The sequence below is a fragment of the Pteropus medius genome, unplaced genomic scaffold, assembly GCF_902729225.1.
Source record: "Pteropus medius unplaced genomic scaffold, Ma_sr-lr_union100, whole genome shotgun sequence".
NCBI classification, from domain to species: domain Eukaryota; kingdom Metazoa; phylum Chordata; class Mammalia; order Chiroptera; family Pteropodidae; genus Pteropus; species Pteropus medius.
This window is the reverse complement of record NW_024354503.1, coordinates 10,853,095-10,872,403: the sequence shown is the minus strand read 5'-3', so window position 1 is coordinate 10,872,403 and position 19,309 is coordinate 10,853,095. Positions and strand designations below refer to the sequence as shown.

The window sequence follows — 19,309 nt, the reverse complement described above, 5'->3', positions numbered from 1 at the left end:
TAGAAATTCTTTGTTAAATCTGGTCCTTTGCAAAAATAAGAAAACAGACTTTTCCAGCAGAAATAATAAATAAACAAAACAACTCTTTACAAGCCAAATTTCTCAATTATGACTGCCTGGCCTCACAGAGGCTAGAGTTATGACCTGGTGGTATATACACAATATAAACACAAAAGTTCAGTAATTAGGTTTGAGTTAATTTTAAAGTTTCAGTGGCCTGGTGCATAATCAAGCAAAAGGTCATTACCCATACTGGTACATTTCACACAGAACACTCAGCAGCTAGAAGTGGAAATGGTCATGTCTTTACTTAAGCTTGTACAAATCAATCCCAGAAACCACTCACATGAGTAGTGGATTCTTTTTCTATTCATTTCAGACTCAGTTAACTCACATTAAAAATGTTTTTACCAAACTAGAGAAATAAAAAAAAAAAAATTAAAATATTATTAGCATTCTGCTGGACATGTCTCTCTAGTCTAAAATAGATGGAGAAAAACTTTGGTTATTCTTCCTCACTTAATTTTTTCCCCCATAAATAATATTGGACATGATTACTCTATAGAAAAGAATAAGCTTCTAGATTTTGTAAATTTTAAACTTATTTTGGAAGGGGGACATTTGCATTGTTTTGTCAGCCTAGCACCCTTGTTTCTACATAGAACTGCCACTCAAAATGGTCCACATATTCTTGGCTTCAACGATGGTCATGTGACTTGGGCATACCAATCACAGTACTCCAGTCTCCCTGTTTCAGTGATTAGTTCAAGGGGTGGACATGTGACCCAAGTAAGGTCAATTTTAGTCCATTCATGAGATTGGATGAATGGACACTGGAAGAGAGAAAACTATCCTTTTGTATTGAGAGCAATATAAATATAGATTTAGAGCTGCTGGGAGCCAGCTTTTCCCTGAATAGAGAAAGTTTTTCTGAGTAGAGAAAGGCTTTCTGCAACAGGGGAGAACAAGGCCAATAAACAACGAGAAACAGAGGCAGAATGAATTGAAATGGTGAGAAAGAGCTAAGTAATATTGTTTGAGTATTTAGAGCAAGCTGTGCCTAAAGTCAATAGTTTTCTTTTTGCTTACGGTAATTTGAAATCTGTCATTTTCAACTAAAATGTCCTGATGAATACAAAGGGGATAGATAACAGTGAGCTTGGTGAAAAAAGGTTATCAATGAGGGATAAATACTGACATGTTGTTTTTTCTGTTCTACCAATAGTTACACATATTTAAAAACAATGTTTTTGGAGAAACTGAAAGATAGAAAAAATTATAGAAAAGCATTTCCACTTTAGGACATGAAAAACGGAGTGCTTTAAATGAAAGGTAAAAGGGTCTGAACTGAAGACTAAATGGAAAGAGGAATACACATAATAAAGAGCAGAAACGTAGTGGATTAAGAGGTTTTCAAGAATTTGTTATTTATACCCATTTGCCTGTTAATAATAATAGCCTACTGGTGCCACGCACTGTGCTAGAAACTATGCTTCGATTTTTCCATCACTAAAAAAAACAGATCTCATTCTATTTGGAATTTGCTTTGACAGTACTATAAAAGGATTAAACCAGCTGAGTGGTACATTCCCATTCATGATGCTAAAATGATATAATTTTAATGTAAACGAGTTTGAGAATGTTTCTGTTTCAATGAAATCACAGAATCTAATTGTAACCTGATTGTATTTGCTTAGTCACACCTCTTGGGAAGCCTAAGGACACAGTATCCAGCCCTCTCTGCCAGGCTGTAACAATCTACAGTTAGTCTGTAACGCTTCTATGAAGAAGTTGCTGGAGTAGATAAAAGGAGAACGAGATAATGATCTATGGAAAGAATAATTCTTTTGTGCCTTCGAATGTGAGGTATCTTCTCTGCCAAAGAGGTTTCAGCAGCACCAGCAGTTTCAAGGAGTGACTGTATTCTGGAGGTGGGAAAGAGGACAGGGGCATGAAAGGAGGAAGTGTCTTTTGCTGGAGAAATGTTTACTTTGTAATTAGCAAAGGACAAGAAGGACCTTTTGGAAACTATACTTGGGGGTCCAAAATTTAAATTTATGCTGATGCTCTCCTAGTCTCTCTCTAGAGAACCCTCCTAATTGGCAGGGATCTCAGTTGGCTAGAACAGGCTGCAAATGAAGCCAAGGTCTTGGGGTCATTTCTCCAAAGGGCCTGTTAACTCAGCTCTGTTCCACAGCCACAAGCTGGATCTTTAACCCTACTTAGCCATCTTGCAAACACTTATTAGCACATCAACGTGGCCGTCACAGAAAAAAGTCAATATTCACCTTGTGACCAAAACAAAAAGCATGCAGAGATATTTCATCTTGCCAGAATAAACAAATGTCTTCGTAAACGTGTTAGCAAATTCTAATGAAGACTGCAGCTACTGATGAAGCAAATCCCAAAGAAAAAAATCTGTCCATGTTACAAGTGAGCTGATCATCAATGCTCATTATCTTATAGACCAATATAAACCATGGTGCCAAGATCTAAAATATAAGATTCATGATGGCAGGGAAATTTGTGTTTTGTTTGTTTCTTTTGTTCATTTTATATCCTCAACACCTAAGGGCGTCTAGCAGATAAATAGTGCTTTAATAAATATTTGTTAAGTGTATGAAGGTATCTTGGCTTTGCCTTTTATTTATTCTTTCTATTCTGCTCTTTATAAATTGAAAAGTACAATAGGAATAACCTCTTAACAACATCTATATCAAACATTGAGTGTATTTTTACAAAGGAAGACAGTACCTTAGATAGTAAGAGAACTTTGAATGAGCAGTCCTACTCATCTCACTGCAAACAAGAGAAAAGGCCTCTGTGGTAGGTTGCAAAAGAGGTTACAATTCTCCACTCATTTCTGTATATGCATACTGACTTGCAAAATAACTTTATGGCTTCTCCTACAAGAGACACAATCTATTTCTTCAGCTCTTGAATCAGGACTGGCCTTGTGAATTGTATAGGCTAACAGAATGTGGTGAAAGTAAAATTATGCTAGGTTGAAGCCTCAAGTGAAACTGCTTCTCCTCTCCCTCTTAAAACTTTGTAGAACCCCTAGCCACCTTGGCAGTGATAGAAACATAGTAGTTTCTTCAGTCAGTCCTCAGCCAGCCAACTACATGAGCGAGCCCAGCTGGAATTGCACGGAGGATCTCAGCTCAAATTGCTCATCCACATTTATCGTTATTGTTGTTTTAAGCTTCTATGTTTGGGGATTATTTTTATGTAGCAAAAGCTAACTGAAACAACTTCACTCTCGTGCACAGGATGTAAACAATGACAAAATTATTGTTTGCTTGGGGGCTAAAGAATGCTTTTTCTACTATAGCTACTACTCTATTCAATAACCTGACCCATATGTGTTATGTTATACATACTGATGGATCTAAAAGCTTTAGATATTTACAAACATTATTAAAAAATTTGAGAAAATATAAGCATTTGTCTGGATAATTTATTATAAAAATGGTTTTAGAGTAGGGATGCTGAGGTATACATCAACACAGCAGAAAAAGCCTAAAAATGATTATTCTTTCACCGTAGCAAGGAAGGGACTGCACAGATAATCGTTTAACTCTTAAGTATTTCCCATTTGAACTCTCACCACCATGAATAATATCTCCCGAATCTTAAAGAGCTTGTAAAAATAGAATACTATGAATTTGGTATTAATTTTAAAGAGATAACTGCTGGTTGACTCATAAAAAAATAATACAGTACCTAAGATTGAAAGGCATGAAATAAAAGGCTTCTTATTTTCTGCTGAGCCTTTCCTTTAAGATTGAGAAGTTTTATAAACCACAACAGGATTGTGAAATATTTTAGAGGCAAGAAACTTTACTATTGTCAATACATTTTTTTCAACATTTATCTAGGTGCTGGCTATGATCCTTCTACTCCATTTTTAACAGAAGGAAGTAAATGGTAGTATACATAAAGGATCTCGGTGTGGTTTTCAACCCACGAATCTAGGAAACTGAGAAGCTTCACAAAGATCCTGTCATTGCAATGTCAATGGCAGAGAAAACAATGAGAGAGGTTGGGATCTGTTGCAGAGGCTATAACATTATTTTGGCTATATGGATAAGAAAGTATGACACATAACCATTGAGTTTGCAAGCCGATGCTTCATGGATTAAATTGGAGTTGGTAGAAAAGAAACCAAAAAGAGTAAGAGTTGAATAATCCAGCTAAGGAGGGAAAACATAATCAAATAAGGCCAGGGAATATAGGCCATGAGAGAACATGACTGGAAGGGATCTGAAGACAAACCATGATTTTTATGGCTCCTATAGTACCTACATCCCTTAAAAACAGTAGTACACCTGCATTAATGTTAAAAGCCTGCCATTTAAGTTAGGTTGTGGTATATACGAGCTGTAACCTTTTGATCAGCAACAACTATACTCTAGGTCTGGTTCTAGTACTTAAAAAATTTAGAGAGAAAATTTTGAAATATTAGGTGGAATTATATGAAACTGCTAATATTTGGCTGTTTGTGACTGACACAAATGGCAGCTTCATATGGTTCAACCTAATGGAGAGGAGAGCATTAAAAAAGCAAGAGATAGTTGTAATCACATAGTAAGTCTTGATGAAGAGAAAGGTAAATAGTAATTAAACAACTGGTAGGCTTCTCCACTGAGGACATTAAATGAAAAATTGGGCTTAGCCTTTAAGAGGAGATATATACATTTATATTAGGGAACATCGCTCTGAAAGAATGTGTTATTTACTGTAATGAACTACCTTTCTAGGACGTTTTAACATAGCTGAATATTTTCGTGTGGTAATAAAATATTTTAAATGAAAAGAACATTAATTTTTAATAAAAATTATAATTGCCTTTGTATGGATCGGGGAGCAAAATTTCCCCTCTGTTCTACCATCTTGTCCTTGTTACCAAAGCTTTCCACCAAGTGCAGGTTTTCAGTGGTGGCAACAGGTCCACCACAGAATCTGAACAACCAACCTATTTGGGTAGGAACTGACTAGACTCCAAGAAGGAATAACAAAGAGAGGTCACTGAGTTTAGAACAGGGTTCCTCATCCTTGACATTAGCAGATAATTTTTGTTGTGTGGGACTGTCCTGTGTGTCGTAGGACATTTAGCAGCATCCCTAGTCTCTACCCACTAGATGCCTATAGCATTCCCGCTGCTAAGTTGTGATAGTCAGAACTGTCTTCTGGGGAGCAAAATCATGCTGATTGAGAACCACAGTCTCTAATGTCACTATTATATCAGCTTTGCACTTTGTTGAATTTTCTCCAGTATATCAAAGGGCTAGTCTACTGATCAGGTAGAGGGAAAGAGCAGAAAGTTCCCATCCTCCAGTGCTTATGCAAGATGAGTGTCTGTGGGCCAGCTGGTCCTCCTCCATGAACTGAAGGTGGGGAGAGGACATCATCAAAATACTCTAAGCCAGCTGGCATCCTACAATATTGAGCTAATGAATCCATCTATTTAGATTTTGAAGACTATTCAGGAAATATTGGATAAATGACTTATTTCGAATTTGAACAAACATTTAAATAAACCTTTCCTGTAGAAAACTCAACTATTCATGACTGGAATAGGTGGTATAAAGATTTTAAAAAGTAAACTAAAAAACAGAGGAGCAAACCTAGGAAACAAGCAGGCAAATATTTTTTATTTGCTTGATTTTTTAAAACTGTTTTTTTGCTGTAATTTTAAATGTAGTGCTCATGATAAATATAATGTCTATTTATAATATTGATAAATATAATGTATATTTAAGGTATGATTAATAATTTGTAAGCTAACATATAACACTTTTGCTTTATGTAAAACATACTAGACATTTACTACCAGACTTTTTAATTTTGGGAAGGCACATAAGACAACCTATAATATGTTCAAATAATGCAATAATCCCACATATATTTCTTCCGTGGAAATGTCTCTGGACATTTTATTTATTTATGTTTTAAGAGATTCCTTTTCCCTTTCTCTGCTGGGAGGGATGCTATTTCTTCCTGACACCGAGAAAGCTGATCCTACCCCATTTCATCTGTGACTGCTCTTCTCTTTCCTTTCTATCCCAAGATCATGCGCTGCATGTAATTAATTAGTGTGGTCTTCATGCAATTAGCCAAGGAACAAAATTTCTTTCATTCTTTGTAAATTGCCTCAAAACCCAATATGTATAAAAAATTCTCTTCACAGAAAACAAGTGTTGGCACCCTCACGCACTGTTGGTAGGATTGCAAATTGGTACAGCTACTATGAAAAACAGTTTGGAGGGTCCTCAAAAAATTAAAAAGAACCACTTATGGCCCAGCAATTCCACTTCTGGGTACTTATCCAAAGAACACCAATACACCAATTCAAAAATATATATGCACCTCTATGTTCACTGCAGCACTATTTACAATAGCCAAGATATGAAAGGAATCTAAGTGCCCATCAATAGACAATTGAATAAAGAAGTTGTGGTAGATATATACAATGGAATATTATTCAGCCATAAAAAAAAAAATTTATTGTTTGCAACAACGCAGATGGACCTAGAGGATATTATGCTAAGTGAAACAAGTCAGACAGAGAAAGACAAATACCATATGATTCCACTTACATGTGGAATTTAAGGAACAAAATAAACTAACAAACAAAATGAAAACAGATTCATAGATACAGAGAACAAACTGGTGATTGCCAGATAGAATAGGGTTTGTCGGGAGGCTAAGTGAAAAGGTGAAGGAATTAAGAAGTACAAATTGGTAGTTATAAAATAGTCACATGGATGTAAAGTACAGCATAGGGAATATTGTCAATAATATCTTAATAACTATGTACAGCGCCAGGTGGGTACTAGACTAATCAGGAGGATCACTTCATAAATTATATAAATGTCTAACCACTATGCTGTATACCTGAAACTAATATAAAATGATATTGAATGTCAGCTCTAATTGAAAAATAAAAACTTAAAAACAAAAGAATAAAAAAGAAATTCTCTTCAGTCAATTAAGGAATTTACAAATGAATGAGAAACATGTTTGGTGTTCTTCCTTTCTCTTTCCCTACCCCCGATACACATATAAAAATCACCCTTTTGCATTAAAAGCAGTCACATATATATTTCCCTGTCCTGTTTCACTCCCCCTTATCTAAGATGATTACACCTAGTATATCAAAAAAGTCAATAAATGTAAGTTGACAACCATTGAAACCATTTCTCTTTGCTTATTTTTATTTCAATATATTGTTTTAGTGCATATGTGATAGTACTCTATGTATTAGCCTTTATAATCTCTTAAATATATCCTAAGTATCTCTGATATTTTAGGTATATAGTTTAACTGAGATTGGCTCAAGCTAGAAACTATGGCAATGGTAGTAACTTCTTATCAAAGCTAGTAATTGTTGGAGAAGTTAAGATTAAAGGGTAGCATGTCAGGTAAAGGGAAATAATCTTAAATGATGCAAATAGTACATCAGATAAAAATTCAGACTTGGGGCTACAGAAATTACATTTTTCTCTGCGGATTCATTTACTATAACTATTCTAAGCATAAGAAGAACATTAGTAAAGAAAAATATGTGTGTGTAAGATTAGCAATCATTTTTTCTACTATATATATATATTAAAAAGTATCTCACTACTAGAATAATCCATACTGTTACTAAAATCTAGTTACTTCTATTCATCTGATTTGTGTACATTTTGGAAAGTCATTTCTGGATCTTATCATTCTTCTCCAGAGACTTTGCCTCTGGAAATTACAAAACAGCAGAAAAAATCCTGAACACTTACTCTACACCTTTTCCAAATATGACTTATTTACCTCTGCCTATTGTTAACCTCTTAGGCAGGGATGATAGATGTAAGTTTAAAATTAAGATTTTGGGGCTAAATTTTATTTTTAAAAACCTTATCTTTTAACTTACTCATCTAGAAATGCTCAATCCATGAACCTAAATGATCTTATTTTATGAATCTATAAACCTATAGGAGCAACTCAAGTAATAGCTATTCTAGTGACAGGAAAAATGATCTTTATCATTTTATTGTGTTTATGTATTGTTTAACACTATATGTATACACATATATATATAATCTCCACATATGTACACACATACGTGCACACACATATACACATTATATCTCAGAGCCTAAATGAGAATTTTCTGAGTAATAGTATTTTGATATGATATTTGATATATAATGGCTTATCCAGAGGTGATAAATACTTTTATATTTGGTTTCTTCATGTTCAAATAGGATATTTGATAGGTTACCATTAAAAAAAGCTAAGAAAACTGCTAGGTTAGAAAGTAAGGAATGAAGAAAGAATTGGTTCCCTTTCTATTTTAAATTTTTAGGCTACATGAGAAAAATTTTTGACACATAAAAAGATGAATGAAAATTAATAAAAGTGGAACTAAATCTGGAATTTAACTATAAAATGTAACCCATTATTTCCTACTTGGTTGTCTACACATTATTAAATTTGAAGAAGAATAAACATCTACATTTTATATTTGTATAAAGTTCTTTTTTGTAAATATAAAATATCACCATATTCTATCGGAGGGGAGGTAAATAGATCAGAAAGAAACTTTTAAGCCAAGCTTATGTCACAGGTTACTATTTTAAACTTCTCGTGGTATTATTTATCTTATCCATTCTTAGTTTTAAAAAGTGACATTTTTAATGTTAATGTTTAAGTCAAGTGCTAGCAGAACATATTAGGAGACCACATTCTCAAATAAAAGAAATAAAGTGTAATTAATACCATAATTTAATTTTTCTATTGAATAAAATTTTCTTCACTTATATGTTAAAAGCCAAGTATACTGAATACTGATTATTAATGTAGAATCTTTGTAGAAAGAATAATATGAGCAAAGACCACCTGTAAGTCATTAAATTTCCAGAAAATTTAGTAAACATAAGTACATGTACGGGTATGAGAGCTTACCAACAAGTAGAGTGATGAAATATTTGATTTCCAAATCCAACTTTAAAATCTAAGATGTTTTAAATTAATTGGTAACAAATGCCAAAAAGACCTTTTCCACTAGCCAACTTTCATTCCTTAAGCCTAATTTTAATCAAAACCTCTTACGGATTTATAAAAGCTTGAAGTTCCCTTTAAAATAATTCATGTTTTCAAGGATTTTATCACATTAACTACTTGATTACTAACGGCAACAATAGGCTCTATACTTTTTGGTGATGGTATAGTGCAAGACACTTTGCAAAGTACAGGTGAACCAAGTTCTTTCTTGTATGAGTGATATTCAAGCTTGCACAGCATCCCCTCTGTGTTCGTATTGAACTTCATTGACACACATACATTCTCCCTTACTATACGGTATTGTGATTATCTATTTAAACACCTCAGCCCTCTATTGTACTCTGAATGAACGTTTAGGATAGAAATTGTACCCTATTCAGTTGTGAACCTCCAAGACTTAGCACTGTGCATAGTCATAAAGTAAATTTCAATAAAATGATGCTGAATTAATGAAAGAATGAATGAATGAAATATGCAAAAGAAATTCAACTAGAGGCAGCCAAACTCCTTTTAAGCTATAATTAATTGAGAAGATCATTTATTGACTCACCAGATAATTACCGATAGTATTTTAAAGCTTTATAAAATATTTGTAAGCAGTGGTGCTGAAGACATTAGTGAGAAAGATTAAAAAAAATTAAATTTTAAAAGTCAACAGTTTCTAGGTGGAAGTTTAATTACCTTAAAACATCATATTAAATGGTATATTTCTCATTGGCAATTATAAGATTTTAGAACAAGCCCTGACACAGAATTATTTAATATTGATCTAATAGGTTCTGTAATCTGGTATATAAATTAGTGAAATGTGAAAAAAAAATTGGGTGAATCAAATGTCATTAACAGTTGCATTTTATATATATATATATAAATAATATATATATAAATAATATTTAAATTAAATATTTAAAATATTTAAATGTATATGTGTTTTAACGTTGACTTTACATGTGAGGTAAAAAAACAAGGCCATATTATTTATATATATATAATATTATATATATATACAATTTATATATGTTTTAGAAATTTAAACTCATTTGCCACACATTTTTTCATATGCTTTTCCAGTCACTTTCAAGTATTTGAATATTATATATATATATAATATTATATATATATAATATGGTCTTGTTTTTTTACCTCACATGTAAAGTCAGCGTTAAAACATATATACATTTAAATATTTTAAAAATCCTCTTACCTTTAAAATATGTTTATCTACAAAAGCCTACAAACTAACTGTACTCCTTTGGTTTTTAGGCAATAAATAAAGGAGTATGTTGATTTTTGGTATCTTTTCACCATGATCTTGTACCACATGGTATTAGATCTGGTGTTTATGAGGCTTCCCAAAGGTTTTCTAGGAACTAGGAACGTGGATGATAAGAAAGATAATATACCCCCTACCCTCCCACCTGTCAGACAGACCTAAATGCCTGTGAGGTAGCCTCCTTCATCAGGATTCAATGAGCACACTTCTATAGTAGTTTAGAATTCTGGTATTGGGCTCCATTTTTTAAAATTATACATCTATATTCTATAATTTACAGCCCACATATTCTGTGAGTGGCATACATTTTAGGGTTTTGGACACAGGTGATAATATTAAATGTGTCCCAGGAAAAAAGTGAAATTTGCTCAAGTTATGAAGATTCAAATAAGCACATTTTGTTAGTTTGATTGTACCTCGTTCTCCCTTCTGACACTTCTTTCTTTGCACTGTACACTTTCTTGTCTCACTGGTGGGGGGACACAGGTTACCCTTTGCTGACGGATGCTGTGTTATTTCTCGGACCCTTGTTTCAGTCCCTCTTTTGAAGCCACATGTTTTTCCTTTCTTCATGCAAGGACTCCAAGGACTCCATTCACTGGCCTCACAGTGCACTGAAACAGAACAGCAGAAACAGCATCAGCTGGCTCACCAATATTGTTACGATTGTTAAATAAACAAAAAAGTGTGCTTCCATCAATTCTTGCCCAAATTCTGAGGAGAAATCCTGTAGAATAAAGCTGGACAAGATTACTTAAAGATAAAACAAAGAGAAAAGGAAAGGCAGGAATAGAATGTTTTCAGTTTTTTAGTACTCATATTATCAGGTAAATTTATTCTTGCATTAAATTTACTTTTCACTCTAGATTTGATTAACTCATAATATTACTCACAATTGATGATATAAGACGCTCTTTCCACAAAAATAAGTTTCTAGTAAATTTTCTTGCTGACTTCTGATTTAAAGAATCCTCACTTTAGAACAGAATGTTATATTTCATACAACCTCAAGGAAAAGAACCTAAATGTTTTAGAAATTTAAACTCATTTGCCACACATTTTTTCATATGCTTTTCCAGTCACTTTCAAGTATTTGAATGCAACACAAAGTTAAATGGAAATTATTACATAAGTGAATTTAACTTTTTGTGAACTTAAATGCTGTTATACCATTATAGTTCTGGTTAAAGAATAGAGCAACCTAGTCACTTAATGATATCATAATCTTTTGCCAGTTAAGAGCATATCTTCTATATTGATATTAATCATTAAAAAGCAGTGAATCTTTAGCACATACAAATAAAAACACCTCCAAGAAATCAAATAGAAAAATAAAAATCAAAGTCTGTGAGCTGTCACTTCATTCAGTATCTATGTAATGACAGAAGTAAGAGGGCTAAACTAGAAAAAATTATATGATGTGGAAATGATTAGAACTTTCATAATTTTTAACAATAATGAAGGTGGTTTATGCAAATGTATACCTAGACTTCAGAAAAACAGATTTTAAAAATTACAGTGTAGTTAGCTGTCAGTTCTTAGTCACATGATGAATGGTTCTAAAAATGAAATTCTAATAACAATCTTAGATAACTCCATTGAGAAAGAAGAAGGGAAATATTCAAAATTAATGAGTTCAGACAGTAAAAAAAATAAAATGGTATAGCTAAAAGTCTCAAGAGAAGGAGAATTCTTTTCTAGAAAAATACTGTAGAATAAATCTATAGTGTTAGTGCCTAAAAATATTTCTGAAAAAAATGGAAACTCTGGAAAACATGTAAAGACAAAAGATAAGGTTACTTAAGTTAAATTCAGGTCATTAAATGAACATCGTAGAACTAAGGCTCTCTCTGGTTAACAGATAATTAAGAAAAATCAGAACTACTCCACTTTGGTATTTATTTTATCTTCTGTATTAAGAACCATCTTAAAACTGTAAATAAACTATTCCCTAATGAACCACATGTCTCAAAAAAGTAATTATCTCCCTGCCCCTCAAGTGGTCATGCTGTGGTTGATCATCACTCTGGAACACTGTAAAAGAGATTCTTGAACTAGAAGGGAAGTTCAGTTGGATGTCCCGTCAGTACTTAAACATCATTACAACATCATTACTTGTTTGCTCTCATTCTTGTGGACCAGCTACATGGTACCATAGAGAACATAGCAAGGACATGTTCCTTACTACTCGCTCTTTAGAGCTGGGTATCTTCCCTTGTTGACTAGTTAAATAAAGCCAGGTTTCTAAGAGGAGCAATAAGAATGATAGATTGACAGTACAGAAAGGAAGCAAACATCTGGAGCACAAAGTAAATGAAATATGTTCCTCTATAAAATGGGATTTGGTGGACATTTATACTTAATTTGACCTGCAAACCATGGGGAATGGTTTCCTCCCAATTGAAAATCTAGGTAAGAAATAAGTCATATAGTGTAGGTTTTAGCAAAGAGAGAAACACATTCTTTAGTCTCTTGGGTGAGCACTAGAGAGCTAGGGTTAAGGTACTAATGATAGCACTGAGAATAACTCACTTGCCTCCTTGGGATCATCTTTCCAGCTCTCTGAGTCCTAGTTTTCATATTTGGTAAAGGAACAGTCTTTTATGGTCCTTTGTGATAATTAAGTGGGTCATCACTTTTTGTGAAATTCTGAGGCAAGCCCATGGGCATGGCCTGTGCAATGCTTGCAGGCTAGAAACCATGTGATGGATGAAATCCCATATGGAGTGAACGACAAGAGCCAGTCCTGAAACAAGTTGCTGATTTGCACCACTAGTGTGTCCTATGCCATTTATACCTGTTCAATGAGTCAGATTTGCTAAATGGCCTTTAGATTGCTAGCCTCTATTCTAAAATATATAATTTCTTAAATTTTATTGTGTCAAGAAATAGTCTTTGCCTCAATGGTAGTATAATTTGCCAGAAAGCTTTAAAGACTAATCCAATAGTGCCAGGTGTTAAATGCTCTCTATGATAAGAAAGCATTGATATATTTAAGACAAATAGCCTTCAAGGACTGAGTGCTACATCTTCAACAACTAAGAAAATCTAAATATGTGCCCCTTTTCCTGGGTAGAGAAATACCACAAACTCTCTGCAATCCATTCTGAATTTCTGAATATTCCACAGAATTGTTTTCTATTTTTTTCGTGTTTGGAACTTGTTACTTCTAATCATCAAAGCTCAGTACCTACCAAAAAATATAAACTTTTTGAAGCTTTCTCATGTACCTTTTACCCTATTTCTAAGCCGTTTTTCTGTTTTTACTGACTAGAGAGAAAAAAGATTGAACCAAAATGAACTATGAACTGTTTCAGGATTGTTGTTTTCCAGATGCTTCTGAAATTATCTTTAAAATATCATCTATTTATTTCATTCTGCCAAAACCTTTGTTTAGAAAGAAATGTTCCATGTGGACCTGAAATGGTTAAACCACTACTTTAGAGTTATTACTCCAGCACTTTAGATTCTAATGGGTCAGTCTGTGGGGACCACAGGGGAGTCCTGGAGACTATCTTGTACCGAATCAGGAGGACATTTGTGTGGTTATGTCAGCATCAGCGCAGCATCAAAGGTTCTCGCAGCTCTTGCCCAGGGGATTTTGAGATTTAGTATGCTGTTTTCCCATTTGGTTTGGCATCTGCTCCCCAAGTGTTCATCAAACTTGTAGCTCTAGTAGCTGCACAGCATTTAAGAGAAGGAAAATATAGCCTGACAGTGATCTGTTATTTAGACAAACAACTTGTCTGAGGGACCTCCCCTCCAGGAAACTCAGCCTGCAATTAATCAGACCCTGGGACTGTCTCCTCTGTCAGTTTGAGTAAATCCAAAATTCTCTCCTTGTTTCTGAATACCTGCACCAGCAGAACATTTCAGCAAAGCAGTGTGAAAGAAAAAAGTGAGATTTTTAACTATATCAGTTCCAGTTCTCTAGGTCTTTGATCTGTCTACTGAGCATTAATGGGCTGTATCAAAAGAATATGTTTTCCTCTCCTTGGAAAATAACATTGGTCACTGATTGAGATTAGACCTAGGTGTTTGTGAAACTCTTGTCCTAAGGTGGATACTTAGTTCAAGACCAAATTTATTTATATATATAAATTACTGTAAGTAAAATTCCATTAAATTGTAATACAAAATAAATCTATAATGATCAGAATAGTTGAACAATTATTAAAAGTCCCTAAGAAATTATGGAGCACCCACAGCGTGTTACAAAGTACCATGATGCATGCTGGGTAAAACTATGGGAATGCCAGTAACATGGAAGGATGGAAAGAGCCTGTTGCTGACAGTCCCTCATATTCTCATGAAACAAGACTTTAAGAAGCTCTTCCATGGAGAGTGACATTATCGTCTGAGGTGTTTCTATATCACAGAGTTCCTCCTTACCAATACTGACGCACTCCATAGTGTGGTTGTTGGCTTCCAACCCTTCTGGGCAATTGTCAAGGCACTTTCCCAGGTGTAAGTAAAATCCACTTTTACACTTTGTGCAGAAATTTTTGTTAAAACAGGTATCACAGTCAGCTTTGCATTCTGAAAGAGAAAGAAGGAGAGAGAAATATGCTTTCATTAACTTCACTTAACTATTGTTGATCCAGTTCTGTATGCTTACAACAGAAGGACATGCGACTTTTGTGCCAGACAGTTAGGGTTCAAAATTACTTTGCCAAAATAAATTAAGGATTCATCCAGTGTCACTTAATTGATGTATATCAGTCATTGATTTCAAAATTATTGTGCTGATGGCCTTATAAAAAAATTTTGGTAATATGTCTACTGCCAAGAATGTTTATAAGACCGAGTATCTATTTATATTAATTAAATGATAGTGAAAATGTTTCATCAGAACTTTCATGAAATATACTATGGTATTGCCTTTGTGCTATTCTTGAGGTCTATTCATTCGTTCAGCAAGTATTTGCTTGTCCACTATGCGCCAAGTATTATTCTAGGTATTGGTGGAAAAACAGGCCCAGACTTCACAAAGCTTATATTCAAGGAGGAAAGAAACTATAAAAATAATAATAATAATAATTAACTCTTATATGGTGATACTATAAGTCAGACAATGCCACAAGTATTTTGCAATATTAAGTAATTAAACATTACAATAACTCATTGAGATGCTGCTATTATGATTCCCATTTTACAGATAAGGAAACAGGCTCAGCAAGGTTGTGTAACTAGCCTAGGACCACAGAGCACATTGGTTTTTAGAACCAGGTTCCAGAGTAATAAGTGCTGTGGAGAAAAATAACAACAACAAAAAAAAAAGGTAGGAAAAATATATGAAAAATGATAAGGGGAAGGGGTTGATTATTTTGGAAAAGATGGTTGTAAAAGGCCTTTCTGAGAAGGTGACATGTAAGCCAAATCTCGGATGAGAGGAGAGAGCCTGTCAAGCAAAGGTGTAGGCAAAGAGCTTTTCATATTGCCAGAACAGTGAGTTTAGAACAGTAACTGCAAAGACTTTGTTGTGGAAAGATCCTCTAAGAAGGCCAGTGTGGTTAGTGGGAAGTGGTTGAGGGGCAATCATTAGAGATGAGGTTGCCAGTGTAGGCAGGGCTACCTATAGTGTAGGACAGAAGAGTGAGATTTCCTAATTTACATTTTAGAAGGTTACTAAGTCTACAGTGTGGAGAGTAGGTTTTCAGGATATGACGGTGTTTCCAATATTTATTCCACCTAATAAATAAATGTTTAAGTTGCTATACTGTAATCCTTCTTGAAGTGAAAATAGCTGAATTGATTCTTTAAGTCATTAAACACTTATATTTTTTTAAGTAATGGGAACTCAGATGGCACTGATGTTTGCAGTATTTTCCTATAGGTTCAACGAATAATAACCATGAATGAAACAATGAAAAACAAAACAAAACAAAACACTCTTGAGTGTTCTCTATAAGTGGTGAAAGTTTCCTGCCCTGAGGGCTAAGTCCATGTGTGGTTTAGCCTAGTTATCAGGTAAATATTATTATTTATTTAACGCTAGATATCACAAATATCCTAGAAGCCATTTAGGATCTGGAAAGTCCTCAAAGATGATTCAAACATAATTTTGTGTAGGCACTTACTTGTACACTTATTTATATCTGGATATCGAGTTCCATAATATCCACTTGGACACGAAGAGAGACACACTCCAATCTGCTTCATGCCAATTCTTTCCAGAACAAAAAATAGTCTGGGCTTACATGACAAACATCCATTGTAATCTGAACATGTTGCACAGCCTCCTTGGCAGCCTTGACTGACATTAGGATGCACTGGGGGACAAATGTGGAAAGACAAAAACAGAGATTAATCATAAATATAGAAGTTCAATGACATTCTCTAGGCAGGATATACATATTCTTCCATTAGCTTTCAATTTGGTGATATTGAGTAAATGAGTTGGCATTTTTTCCCTTTTCTTTTCTGTGATCTGGTATTATATATATATATATATTTGTTCAAACTATATATATATATAAATATATATATAAATATATATATAAATTTTTAAAATTTCAAAAGTTCTTAAAAATTGAGCATTTGTAAAATAAGAATATAATACCTCCAACTATTTATAGAATATATGTATGAATATGTATAGTGAAATATACATATATTTACAGTGAAACTATATATAGATATCAAAATTATCCTCTATTTAATTAACAGCCTGGCAGATTGGAGACTGGGTAATTTAATGTTCATTTATTGAAATAAATACACATTCATTTTGCTTTTCATTTATGTGGTGGATGATAAGCACGTCTCTAATTTCTTCAAGCAAGGATGACAACATAGACTGCGGCTTAACTTGAGTAAGGACACTATGTTCTAGGATACCTTTTTTCAACTATGATCTATTAGAAAACACAGTTTTATACTTTGATCCAACACAAATTGATTCTGGAACTATGTGTGTTTGGTACCCCATCCCTCAATGATTTCCTGAAATATTGCTTCTCACATGAGTTTAGTATTTATTAGTTTAAATTGATATAATGTGAAAATATGGCATTTATCTTACCAGTATTTCCATGTGGTTCATATGTGAGTATTTATAATAATATTTGTATTAACTTATGTTCAGCATTTTATCCTTTGGAAGAGAAGTCTTACAGTTTTCGTGCCCTCATCTTCCATTTACTCAGGTGAAATATATATTTAGGATGTGATCAATCCACACTAAGGTGATTGCTACACATGTTCCTGAGAATTCCAAGGTTTCCAAGAGTAACCTATTTCTATGGTAAGTTTATTCATTAGCAAGTCTGAACAAATATAAATCAACATTTGGAAGATTTGTGTCTACTCGAGATCTTCACAATTTTAAACCCTCTTATGACTAACTGGTCATTAACACCTCTGTGTGAACCAATGAAAAATTGCTGACTAAGGTGAATCTCTCATGTAGTTGGTGTTTGGAATGATTTCTTCTGATGTAGTCTCTACTTAAATACAATATTCATAGCTTTATAGTCCTTTCAAGAATCCAAGAGGAAAATATCCTGACCTTTATGAGAAGCAAATGTTGATGCATAGGAGTGTAAAGGCATCTTGGTGTATTTCTGACATCTTTTGTTGGTGGTAGGAGGGACAGGATCTGATGGACCTTGACATTATTAAGGCTGTCTTCACAATGATTTTTGATTATTGCTAAGTTCTTTATCACAGAAATAAATCCCACCAGGCTTAGTTAGAAGGGGTATTACCCATAAGCCCGATCATCGATACCGCAGGGGTACATGGGTGAGCTACAGAGAGGTCACTCAGTTGACCAACAACCTCTGCCTAGAGGAAACCATCCCTGAATCAGCCACAGGAACCACAAGCAGCTCATTCTCATTCCAAGACGTTTTGTAAATAAACTGAGGAAATGCGTGGGGGGAAGGGAAGTCTGCTTTTCCTGTACATGCTCCTCAGTGGGGTGGGGTGGACATATAAAGTGGCACAGGAGGTTTAGACATTATAGGACCTGAGGGACTTGTAAGAGAAAACTGCTTTCCAAGTAACAGGGTAATTTTTCATGCCAGTAACTCAGCATTGGAGTCTTACAGAAAATGTGTACATATTTTAAGCAGGGAAAGACCGTAGAGAGGAAAAGGGTGAAGAGAGCTCCATGTGTTCTGAGTCTAATTGAACCCATTTTAAAAAGCAAGAAGTGTAGATAAAAACCTGTAAAACTTTTTCATAAAAACTCTATGGAAAAGTGAAACTCAGTCTGAAAGAAAATCACTCCAAGCTCAGGGCACTAAGGGGCTCTGTGTTTAAATGATGATGAATGGATTGGATTGGTCCATGCTCATCTATTCCTATCTCTAAAAGGCAGCTGCTCAAAGGAAACAAAATTAAAATTTTGAGCACCCTGAAACGTTCATCAATTATGATATAACTTTAAATAAATTAGCTATGAAAATAAATGTGACATGCTCAGAACCTCAAAAATCAACATATCTCAATATAAGTTTTATTTTAAAAATTGGGTTTTGGATATTTCGAAACTTCCCTGGAGGAGAGCTGTATAGGTCCCATATTTGGTAACTTTTGCATCAAAATCTTGAGAGTGCCCAAGCACCTTGCTCATTTTCCTCTTTAAAAATTTGACTGATGGAATGTAGCATTGTGCTACTGTCATTTTTTCTGCTTGCTTTCCTCTCCTATATTTCCTTTTTATACAAAAGTTTTTGACCATAGATTTTTGAAAAAATAAAGACATAATTGTCTTAACCGGCAAAGAAAATTCCTGTTTTTCTTTTGAATTTTGAATGTAGGCAGATACAAATGATAGCAAACTTTATTTCTGCAGGAAGGTTTAAGTATTACATTTGTGTGAAATGAGAAAATTGAGACTATAAAGCTCGTGTTCTATAATTCTAGATTTTTTTTTTTTTTTGCAGTTGAGTAGCACAGTGATTGCTTTCTTGAATGCTGTATAAGGATCACTCAAATTATACAAATCGGTATTACACAACTAGACACAAATTTCCC

General features: G+C 34.0%; 1 protein-coding gene across 1 annotated transcript in view; it reads right to left on the bottom strand.

Moving 5' to 3' along the window:
- The window catches only part of RSPO3 (R-spondin 3), a 75,291-nt gene that overhangs the window by 27,549 nt on the left and 28,433 nt on the right, over nucleotides 1-19,309 (bottom strand). The window contains exons 2-4 of the mRNA XM_039854342.1: nucleotides 16,405-16,596; nucleotides 14,717-14,863; nucleotides 10,741-10,938 (exon numbers count right to left, since the gene is read on the bottom strand). Coding sequence (XP_039710276.1) covers nucleotides 10,741-10,938; nucleotides 14,717-14,863; nucleotides 16,405-16,596 — 537 coding nt within the window. The remainder of the gene's footprint in view (nucleotides 1-10,740; nucleotides 10,939-14,716; nucleotides 14,864-16,404; nucleotides 16,597-19,309) is intronic.